Raw genomic sequence first — 12,050 nt, 5'->3', positions numbered from 1 at the left:
TAACATTTGGTGTAACATAGGTAAAAGAAACCAGTCCTCAGGAAGCCTGAGATCAAAATCCCAGCCTATATGCTGGGATAATGTAGCTGAGACTGACAGGTATCTCAGGCTCATCATTCTGTAAACCAATGATGCAGGCCTATGTAACCGGGACATGTGGCAGTTGGGTCATCCCCTGATCAGTGGTGGGCTATCAAGTGACCCCTGAGTTAAAATCATGTTTTGCAAAACATGTACTGTATTTCTGAGTCAGATCCATATTTTTATTTATTTACTTACTTAATAAAATCATTGGCTGGAATTCAATGTCACAATAAGGTGATAAGGACAAGCGTTTTGGCTTGTCAGATGGAATGATCCTCCTCTTTCCCCCTCACATTATGTTTTGGGGTTCTCCTGCCCCCCAAGCCGATTTTGGGGGTGCAGTGGAAGCCCCATTGCAAAAGCAGAAGCTCTTGCTCAGGGCTGCCACTAATAGAATTCACTAGTTGAATCCTCCCTTTTAGCCACAATTCAAAATCCATAGCATCTTTCCATATTTAAAACAATTTTAATAATGTTTAAAATATGAAAAACATAATCACAAGTACAGTCGTACCTTGGTTCTCGAATGCCTTGTAACTCGAACGTTTTGGCTCCCAAGCACTGCAAACCCAGAAGTGAGTGTTCTGGTTTGCGAATGTTTTTTGGAAGCCGAACGTCCAACTCGGCTTCTGTGGCTTCCGATTGAGTGCAGGAAGCTCCTGCAGCCGATCGGAAGCCGTGCCTTGGTTTTCAAACGTTTTCGGAAGTCAAACAGACTTCTGTATAATACTAAGAAAAGTTTATATCTTTCCACGTCATTTGATTCCTGTCAACATAATTGGTTGATGTGACCTGCCAGAGGCAAGATCTGGGACTGTCACCTTCAAGATCCACAGTACTTTTCTCAGATCAAAACTGTCATGTTCTTACAACATTCATAAATGTGTGATAACATTCCCTGGATTTAGTTCAAAGTGGCATTTGAAGGTGGTTACCAAGTATGGGCAGTCAAGATGCTGGTGTCAGGCCAAGTCAAAAGAGACCATTGTGGATGTTCAGAAAGTGTCATCTTTAAGACAAACTCTACTATATCGTAATTCTTTGATTTTGCTTTTCTGGCATGCCAGATACTAATAATATATATATATATGTATGTATGTATGTATGTATATATATATATATATATATATATATATATGGCACAATACTGTGTTACAATAACATACAAAATCTACCATAAGTATCTCTGCCAAACTAAACAAATGGAAATGTTTCATTTCCAGTACTATGAGTTTTAAAACTCCCAATAAGGGGAAATTGAATCAAGGAGCAACTAAATGCACAAGGAAATCAATTAAAGTGTCGATATGTCAAAATAAAGAGTTAGACCACCAACTAAAAAAAACTCTGGAAATATTATGGATTTTCCCCCCTTTCTAAATTAGAACATTGTTTATTCTAGCTATCAAGTGTTATTGCTAAGAATCATACTGGAAAAGCAGTATTTTGGGGAAGGATCAATAACTTAATTTAACAATATGAAACATTCCAGTTCAGCATGGTTATACAAAACATAAGTGCTACGGTGCTCAAATATTCTTAATCTAAATGCTAGAGAGTCAGCAAACAATTCACTGGGTTTTGGACCGAAATATTTCCTCTTTAGTTTGCTTGGTTTTTGTACTCTGTAGCATTTTTAATACTTCTAAAATGTTTTCTAACAGAGGGTAGAAGGAAGGAAGGAAGGAAGGAAGGAAGGAAGGAAGGAAGGTTGGTTAATACACTGGATGCTTACAAGTATGTGAAGAATTTTTCACCAAAGGACATTGGTCCCATGGCAACGGGTGCTGAAAGGACTGAGAAAAGTAAAACAAACTCCATCCAATGATGACATTGTAGTATAGGGCCACAAAAAAGCATACCTGTGGGGAAAGTAAAATATTTTCAGAAGCAATTTTCCTAATATTAGCATAGAAAATAACATTTTTAACATGGCTCTCTAATGGCCAAGTTCTATTATCTGATGCAAAAACAAACACCAGCTTCGGAAAAAACATGTTGAAGTCTTGATGCATCATTTAGACCAGGCATCCCCAAACTCAGCCCTCCAGCTGTTTTGGGACTACAATTCCCATCATCCCTGACCACTGGTCCTGTTAGCTAGGGATGATGGGAGTTGTAGGCCCAAAACATCTGGAGGGCTGAGTTTGGGGGTGACTGATTTAAACACACTCTCCTGCTATGGTGATGCCTGAAGCAAGTCGCTTCATCACATCTTGCGGCAGGACCAGGCCTAAGTCATGAGCTTACAGTGTACCACAAGGGTGGGAAGCCGCAGGCCCAGGAGCTAAATGTAGCCTCCAAACCACTCTGTCTGGCAGTCAGAACTCTCCTCATGACAAAACAAACTCCCCCAACAATGAACCTCACTGGCCCTGCTTCAAACCCTAAGTGTCCCCCCCCCCCTTCATAGCTGGATATCCTTGCTTGCCTAGATTGAGGACAGGAAGGGGTACATGGAAATGTATACATACTAGCCTATGATACAAAAGTAAAATTACAGTTGTTACTCTGCCTTTGTCTCCACTCTGCCACTGGCTTTTTGCCTCAGCACAAACCAAGGAGCTAAAAGAGATTTTCAATCTATATGACCAGGTAATACACTTTAAAAGATAGACGGCATCTGCAGATTCCAAACATTTTATGTGCATTTCCTCTGTTTTAAAGTTATATTCCCTTCTTGCTGAGAGATGCCATCAGCATTGGCATTCCACCAGCTCCTGAAAACACACACGTTTAGGCAAGCCTTCCCCTGAACTTGAGCTTCCTGATCTAACTGTTTTAGTATTTTTAAAACTGTTTTAATGGTATTCTTTTTAACTGGCTTTTTTTACTGTGTATTTTAGTTATGTATGGAATTTATAATTGGTGTTATACTTGTAAACCACTTTAGAAGCCATTTGGGCATGTAAGCGGTATATAAATAGATAAATTCTTTAGCACCTTACCTGCTTAACCCAGCCTTCCCCAACCTGTTGCTTCCATTTGTTTTGGACTACCTTTCCCATCAACCACATGCAACTTTGACAATGTCCAAGAATTATGAGAGTCATAGCCTAAAACATCTGAAGGGCACAAATTCAGGGAGGCTTCTGCAGTCTAAACAAGTGGCATGCCAGCTAATTAGTTTCATAGTTACCGTATGTGGGCACTGAGACAGATCCCTTCCTTAGTTTTAATATATAAATCTTAGGAACTCTGCAAATCACAAAGTTAATCCTTCAGCATATTAGCTCCTTTTTAAAATAAAAAGGTATTTGGAAAGCTCACGGTATGCACTAAGGCTTGGGAAACAGGTCACGTTACCTACTACGCAAGCAGTACTTACTACACAGCTTGCAAATCCAATTCCACCAAGCTTGGGGCTGATATAATTCCATACTCCAATGCTTCCACGCCGAATTCTCTGACCCACTGAAAGCTCCAAGAAGAAAAGCGGTATGCCGATGACCAGCAGCAAAATTAAATATGGCACAAGATAGGCACCTGTCAAACCAAGAAGATGTTGAGAAATATTGAGAATACAGAAATGTATTTTAGAAAGGAGTGCAGAACAATTTGCATAAATATCTGTTATGGTGGTGTTTGCGTATAACCATCAAGCAGAGTTGCAAAGGCTGGAACAAAGGCTGTACAAACTAATAGGTGGATGCAATAAGCTATCTCCAGTATCAAGGCCTGAAAATCAAAATCACTTTAGGAGTCAGTGTAGCTCAGAGATATCGAGGAAATATGTAGAATATTGTAGTGTGGTGGACTTGGCATAGAAAGAAGTACATATAATTAATGAGTGAGGTATGTGGACAAATTACTGATGGAAAAGGCTTGTAAACAAGGCCCTGCAGTATAATCTTCATCTTGAGTTCCTCAAAGCAGACCGTCGTGTATCCTTTCAGGATCAGGTGCATCCTTGTCCAGGTGACCAATCAGCACTCCAGAGACATGCCTGGCTATAATATTGTCTGTATGGACTCTGATCAAGAATAGCTACTGCTCTGGGTCTGCAGGACAAGAAGATGCCACCTTACCCATAATCTACCCACTTTTTATATGGGAAAGCAACTCTTTTCATGTCAATCTATATCTTACGCTTTCAAGATTTTATTTCCACTCAAAGACTCAAGATTCATTTTTGATTAACAACCGCACAGTTTGGAGATATTTGGAAATTAAGCCACAAATTCGTGTATTTTAAAGCACTCTGTTGTGTGTGCATGTGACCTTTGTCTAAATTTTGCCAAAGAAAGCCTGATGGTGCTACATTTTCCATGTGAATTCAGAATCTGAAAGGGAAGTGATTATTTAATCAGCTCCCCCAACATTCTATATCTTCTTGTTCCATATCCCTGACTACCTAAAGCAAAGGTCTGCAACCCTGGTGCCCTCCAGAGGTTGCTGGTCTACACCAGTCATGGCCAAACTTGGCCCTCCAGCTATTTTGGGACTACAACTCCCATTATCCCTAGCTAACAGGACCAGTGGTCAGGGATGATGGGAATTGTAGTCCCAAAACAGCTGGAGGGCCAAGTTTGGCCATCACTAGTCTACACCTTCCATCATCTTTGACCAATGGCCATGGTGGCTGCATCTGATGGAAGTTGGGATTCCAACATCTGCAGGGCACTAAATTAGGGAAGGTTGATCCCAAATATGTTGAGTATAGGGCACACAGCTATTTTTGTCACGGTGTTGATTTTATGGGATTCCCTGCTAAATGGAAATGCACCAGGCACCATCACTGCTTCCTTTGGTAGGTAGCCGACAGTTATCTATTTCAGCTGTTATTTTCAGATACTGCTTTTCATATGGAACTCTTGATTGCTGTTGTTTCAATAGATCTTGCTTTTTATGTAGTTTTAGCCGCTGTTCACTGCTAACCATGCAAAGCAATCACTGCTGGGGAGACAAGCTTAGCTGTGGATGTTTTGACAAGTGACTATCTTGTGCATGCACATGCACTCACCCTTTGACAACTGCATCGTATGGAAATAATGGTGCCAACCTGCTTGCTGAGATAATGTAGGGGAAATCACTTTGGCAGTAAAGGACTTCATGTTGCATTACATAAAAAGCTGTGATGCTTCCTCAGTGGAAGGCTGATTGTAGTAGTCTGCCACCTTCCCTACCACCATGGAGTAAAATACACTAATTTGAAGCTTTTGCTTTCGATTTTCAGACTCCCATATCAGTCTTATATTGAGGAATCATTGCAGTTTGTTAACTCAAGCAGCAGCATAGCCTTTCCTGGATCTTCTTGTGAGTAAGTAACGCTGTGATGCATTTGCTCGCAATTCCTGTGCTGTTTCATTACAGTTCCTGTGCTGCTGAACTGCAGCATGTGCCAGAGTAACAGAAGTAAGCAGGGTCAAACTTAAGAGAGCTTGTCCTTTCTTCTGCTGCTGAAAATGGACTGCTTCAAACATGAAGTGAGAATGATCAAAATGTTCTAGGATCAACTCTCTAATAAAAACGTGGTTGGTTGTACCCAATCCTAGCCATACTCACTAAAATTAATGGACCTAAGTTAGTCATGTTGATTAATTTCAATGGATCTACTCTAAAGCTGGAATTGACACAATACTTCCTATGGATTAGATATTTAGTTGCTATATTCCAGTATTTGTAGTGTAAAAATAAATGTGCTTTCTTTCTACATGCCTGCATGCATTGCTCCGATATCCAGGCACATTTATTTTTTTCCACATATTCACATTGCAAACCAAGCAACATGATCTGCAAATGTCCCCATTTGAAGAAATGACAGGGCAAGCCAGTAATTATGAGAAATCCAATAACTCTGAAGAGAAACAGGAAGTTTCGGAGGCCTGTTTTGCAGCTACAGGAAGAATAATTGCCAGTAATTTGCAGGACAAACTGAAGTTCATATATTGGCAAAGAAAAGAAATGCCAAATCAATTGTAAAGCTTTGGAAATACACTGGGGGGGAGAATCAATTATTGAAATAATTTTAGCGGCATATCCTAACGTGTGTGTTTTTAACTTTCTCTCCCCACCCTACAACTCTGGGAGCTAATTCAGGGCTGGGGGCAACCCCAATTTGTTCTTTGGTGGCCACAAATTGTTGTGGACAGTGTGCAGATTTAGAATCAATTGTAGCATATCCATGGCAGCAGCACTAAAATTAAGGCTGCAATCCTGCAATGCAGCTTGTTTCTGAATAAATGCAATTCTGATTAGTGCTGAATTTGTTCAATAAGTAACTTTGTCCGTTCTTTACTTGTGCTATGGATTTGTAGCAGTTGCTGTTAGCTCTTTTACTCCAGATCCCACATGGCAACGGGGACACCCTTTAATCTAGTCATAATCCAGAATGATAGATTTGTGTGCTCCAGTATAAAATCACTTAATTCAAGAAACTTGGAAGGCTCAACCTGTGATCAATCCTTTGCCCTCAGCTGATGAATTGATTATTTTACTTAACTGACGCAAAAAGCATGTTAACAGTGCCAATCTGTGGTCTAGAAAAAAGTTATCAAATGAATTATTACTTTTAGGAATAATTTAAACAAGAACAGAAAAGATTTTTCCTTGAAAGAGATGTATCCAGTGTCTAGAAAGAGATCCTGATACTTACATGATACCTGCTGTGATCCTGATATTTATCAGCCCCCCATTGCTGCTATTTGCTTTTTTTTTTTTAAGTGTGCCCTAAATGCAAATATTTAGAGTGCGGATTTTAAAAAAACAAGCTTCAAATATGAGGTTAGCATATAATCCAAGTTCCACTAGAAAACCCATTGAGGAGCCATTGGAAGTGAAATTAGTGGTTCCCCACCAGCAAAAAAAGTATGTATGCCAATGGGTAAGTCCCTTGGCCCACAGAAATAGCCCAACCCTCTATCTGGCGCTGGCATAGTTAATGCCCTCCAATTATAGCCAATGGAAAGGAATAAGCTCCCCCATTCCTGCCCTGCTCATAGCAAACCTGTAGGGCAACAGTGGTGGTAGTAACTTTACCCCCACCATATATGTCCAGAAGGATTGTTCTGCTGATGTTACACCTGGTTTGTGTCTGGGAGACAGCATAGATTACTATAAGAGTAAAAATGGGATTCACAGACTACAGGGACCAACAGTCACAATCTTTACATAACCAAAGTCAACGAGCAAATATAGAGCCTTACCTCCGCCATTTTTTTGGCACAGATAAGGAAATCGCCACACATTCCCCAAACCTACAGAAAATCCAACTTGTGCCAGAATATACTGAAGTTTGCTGTTCCAAGCTGGTCTCTCATCTTCCACGTCAGATCCCTCTTCCACATCTACATCTTTGTCGTCCGAGTCATTAACCGACAGCTCGCTTTTCTTGAAAGCGTCTTCCACAGAGTCTTCGTTTGATAGGAGATCCTTAACTGACTCGATGACATCATCATCTATTTCTCGTTTAACCACTTTGCTGTTCTTAGGCATTTGCAATAAGGAATAATGTCAGATCACGTTCTCTTCAGACAGGCTATCCAGCCTCAGTGACTATCTCTGTTCTGCCAAGTCAAAAATATCTGAATGTTTGCTTGAACTGGTTGAGTGAAGGAAGTGTCAACAATGTCCCTTGTGAAATGTAATCAAGATGTTTGTAATTGCTTGTTGTTAACATAAATACCTGTGAAAAAACAAGTAATCAGATGACAGTAGAAAAGGGTACTTATCTCATTCTGTTAAAAAAATTATAGTTCTCTTTTTAGTCCTTTTCTTTACCCAAATGATGGCTAAAATACCCATTGCTAATATTTCTTGGCTGCATTATTCCATGAAAATCTCCCAAGACTGCAAAACAAAACATGTAAAAGAATGAAATTTCATTGTTCCCCAGTTCCTTCCCTCTTTCTTCCCCTCAACTCTATATTTCCTACAACAGTAATGTCTCACTCTGAATATGACTGATTTGTTTGAATGGTTCTATGATTAAAACATTGACTCTCTTTCTCTCTCTCTCTATATATATATATTCTATTGCTACTCATCACTAAAAATTAATAAAAATATATTTAAAAAAATAAAACATTCTGTGATAAATCTGAGAAACAAATGAGCCAACTAGATTGTGTGATCACATAATTGTCCTACGATGTGTGCAAGAAGAGCTCTTGCATGTGAGGGGGCTTATGGTGGGGCCTTGCATGTTCGGATAAATGCATTTTAATGGAGCATTCTTAACCGTGGAAATGTCATTTAAAGTTGAAACATATTGCTTTCAACTTCTAGAAAGCCATATGGTGATTCCTATATGAATGTTAATTGAAATGTGTCACAAGTAAGACCATATTTGGTATACCTTTAATGTATCTCTCCTGGCATTTGTACCATGTGTGAATATTATTAACGTGTACATGAATAATTTTTAATCACAAGACAATGTAAGATTTACATTTCTGTGACAGAATGGGAAATGTGTGAATATTTGATGTCAATTGTGCAAATGCCCCATTTTTTAGATAGGTCGTATATGTAATGTGCTTTAGCAAAATTATTTACTATATGTCATGTCGTGAGAAACTGCATCTTTACTACAAGTATATTCCTGCAGGCATAGAGGCATTCAAAACCCATGGTAGAATTGACTGGTTATAGCTTTATCACCCTTCATGAGTAAAGGTAAAGGGACCCCTGACCGTTAGGTCCAGTCGCCGACGACTCTGGGGTTGCGGCACTCATCTCGCTTTACTGGCCGTGGGAGCCGGCATACAGCTTCCGGTTCATGTGGCCAGCGTGACTAAGCCGCTTCTGGTGAACCAGAGCAGCACACGGAAATGCCGTTTACCTTCCCGCCGGAGCAGTACCTATTTATCTACTTGCACTTGGACGTGCTTTCGAACTGCTAGGTTGGCAGGAGCAGGGACCAAGCAACAGCAGCTCACCCCATCGCGGGGATTCGAACCGTCAGCCTTCTGATCGGCAAATCCTAGGCTCTGTGGTTTAACCCACAGCGCCACCCGCATCCCATCCTTTATGAAGGATCTGACTTTTTTATTATTATTATCTTTCACTGTTCAGAAATGGTACTTTGCAAAAAACCAAATTGGCAATGTTTATATGTTGTCCGTGTCAGAGGCGGAGCTAGCTGCTACGGCACCCGGAGCGGCACACATGCCGTGCACCTGGGGGTGGGGCTAGCTGCCTATGGGGACAGAGCAAGTATCCCAGGGGCACTGCCTGCAGCGAGCGTCCAAGGGGCAAGCCACCCATGGAGAGCATCCCGGGGAGGAGCCACCCGTGGCAAGTATTCCAGGGGGCGCCGCCCATGGCAAGCATCCTGGGGGTCAGGGCGGCGATGTCACCCCACCTCAAGGATAACCCCCAGGCAAGCCACACACACCCCTTCCTCCACCAGTGGCCGGAGTAGATTCAGAGGTCTGTGTTTGGCAAGAAGAGGTATACTCAAATAACTGCTTCAGCATGTGCTACAAAGAAATCAAAACAGTCCAAATGAATAATGGCATAGTTTAACCCACTTTGAGTAGATTTGAAGTAGTTCACAGAGTGTATTGTAGAGAATGTGGGTCAGCTTGCAAAGGGACTGAGGAAGAAAGCTACCTGAATCCGCTCAGCTGAATCCAACTTACATGCTGACAACATTATAACAGCTCAGTCACTAGAGCATGAGACTGTTAATCTCAGGCTCGTGGAGTCAAGCCCCATCTTGGACAAAAGATTCCTGCAATGCAGGGAGTTGTACTAGATAACCCACATGGTCCTTGCCAACTCTCCAATTCTATGATTCTATTATCAGTTTGATCATGTGAATTGGTCGTAAGATTCTTGACTCTGCCTCATTTAAATTCTTAATGCAGGTCTGCCTTGCATTAAGAACAAGATAATGCATATGGGTAATCAAATTTCCCAGGGTAACTTTGCAGTTTTACTAAGCAGGTGTCGTGCCCTTCAAGATACAGTCCTGAAACGATGGAAGTTATTTCATATGATGTGATCTACAGGAATGGTTTTGCAAGTGTTTTGAACTATAAGATTCACCCAATCTTGGCTTTGAAATTTTAGCTCCTTGGATTTCTGAAGAGCTGAATGTTTTCAGGCTTCTTCATCATTTCTACTATAATGACAGGAAAAAGCAAATTAGGCTGTTCCAAGGTCATTCCATTTATCTTCTGGCTTCCAGACCTTAATAATAACTGAAAAGTCTGGCAAGTTTCAGAAGCGGTTAGCAACAACATTTCACCAGCACCTGCCCCTCTAAAATGAAAATCCTGATTCCATTATTTGACTATTTCAAGTAATAAATCTCTATAGTAGATAAAGTAGTTTTTAGTCTGAATTACATCAGCCAAGGGAGAATGAATAAAACCTGCCTGATTAATATAAATGGGAAATGTACCAAATGTACCAAACCAATCAGGCATTTTCATAACACGGGAGATGATCAAAAACAAGGATGAAAACAAGATCTCATTTCAGAAACACTGATAAATGCTAGATCCTGGTACATTTAGATCAATGTGGTCTCAAGATAACTTGGATGAACCAACTAAAAGCTGGCAATAAAGCCTAATAATGGAAAAATAATAGAAAGTAGAGCTATTTACCAGCCAACTTCTATAGAGCAGCTTTGCCAAGAGAAGGGAATAAGAATTTTGGATTTGATATCCCACTTTATCACTACCCTAAGGAGTCTCAAAGCGGCTAACAATCTCCTTTCCCTTCCTTCCCCTCCCCAAGCTGAATATGCATACCTTTTCTTTTTAAAATGTCTGTTCTGAGATGGGAGGTAAAGGCATGTCATGTGCATGATGAAATATTAGAAGAGCATAGATATTTCGCAATTTACTATATGGCAAGGAAACAGAAGTAGCTTATTTAAATAAATATTAATAGATAGCTATACAGGGGATCAACTATTTTTCTCTCTCACACAGGCAAGTCAAAGGCATGCTAATCCCAGTTGCCCACACTTGGAGCAGAGCTGATTTGCACTCTGCTGCCAAAACAGAATTAGCATGCCTCTCTATAGGAACGGTAAAATAGTTTCCTCGGTCAATTTGCCCATCTATTCAAAAGAAAAGAAAAAGAAAGTGAAAACCGAACACTACCTTCTCCAGTGACTCAGGATTGTAAAAACACACATTACACAAGGAGTAATTATAACAACACAAGTGTAAAATAATCATGAAAATAAATAAATAAATAAAAGCACAGAAAGTACCATTTTAATATAAATTATTTAATGTCAATTAAATATAAATTATATAAATATAAATTATTTAATGTCAATTGGTATGCTAATAATTTAGGGGAGAAGCTGTAGATCACTGGTAAAGCACCTGCTTTGATTGCAACAGGTACCAGGTTCAGTTCACATCATCTCCATGTAGGACCTGGGGGAAAACTTTGGAGAGCTGCTGCCAGTCAGTGTAAACAATACTAAACTAAATAGGCCAATGGTTTGACTCAGAATAAGGCAGTGTTCTATGTTTCTATAGAAACCTGCTATTTGATGCTGGTGATACATTTTTTAAAGTGTGTTCTCCCCACGTCAGGGTTGTAGGGGTGGGTTTATTTGTTTTTCTTTATCACTGCAGCATCTCCAGTTGGAGCTCTTTACTTTTTCCCTGTAAAAGGAAATGGCAATCATTCAGCTATGGAAGAAAGTAAAGGATATTGTTAGCATGGAAGCTAAACCTCCTTTCTACCCCATGACACTGGGCAGTGAGAATCAGGCCCCCTCCCACTTGAATATCCCTATCCCAAGATCTAGTTCTGATATTTTAATGGAGCAGACATCCATTAAATAAGCTATTTTACAATAAAATAAGCTACTTATTACAACATGATGGTTTGTTTATTTATTTAAGACATGTGTATCCTGCTTAATCATTTGCATTTCTAAGCAGTGTACATAAAAACGATCCACAGAAAATGGGACAATAAAATAATAAATATTTATTATAAGACTGAAAACTACTTGTATATGCCTGCTGGAGCAAGAAAGTCTT

General features: G+C 40.0%; 1 protein-coding gene across 3 annotated transcripts in view; it reads right to left on the bottom strand.

The window, feature by feature from the left end:
- Nucleotides 1–12,050, bottom strand: part of SLC6A15 (solute carrier family 6 member 15) — a 46,415-nt gene that overhangs the window by 20,795 nt on the left and 13,570 nt on the right. For all 3 annotated transcript variants that reach the window (XM_079991823.1, XM_079991824.1, XM_079991825.1), the window contains exons 2-4: nucleotides 7,230–7,708; nucleotides 3,413–3,570; nucleotides 1,820–1,946 (exon numbers count right to left, since the gene is read on the bottom strand). In XM_079991823.1, coding sequence (XP_079847949.1) covers nucleotides 1,820–1,946; nucleotides 3,413–3,570; nucleotides 7,230–7,518 — 574 coding nt within the window. In that variant the 5' untranslated portion in view covers nucleotides 7,519–7,708. The remainder of the gene's footprint in view (nucleotides 1–1,819; nucleotides 1,947–3,412; nucleotides 3,571–7,229; nucleotides 7,709–12,050) is intronic.

Source organism: Podarcis cretensis (assembly GCF_951804945.1).
Source record: "Podarcis cretensis genome assembly, chromosome: 10".
In the NCBI taxonomy this organism is placed as follows: domain Eukaryota; kingdom Metazoa; phylum Chordata; class Lepidosauria; order Squamata; family Lacertidae; genus Podarcis; species Podarcis cretensis.
This window is presented reverse-complemented; position numbering and strand designations above follow the sequence as displayed.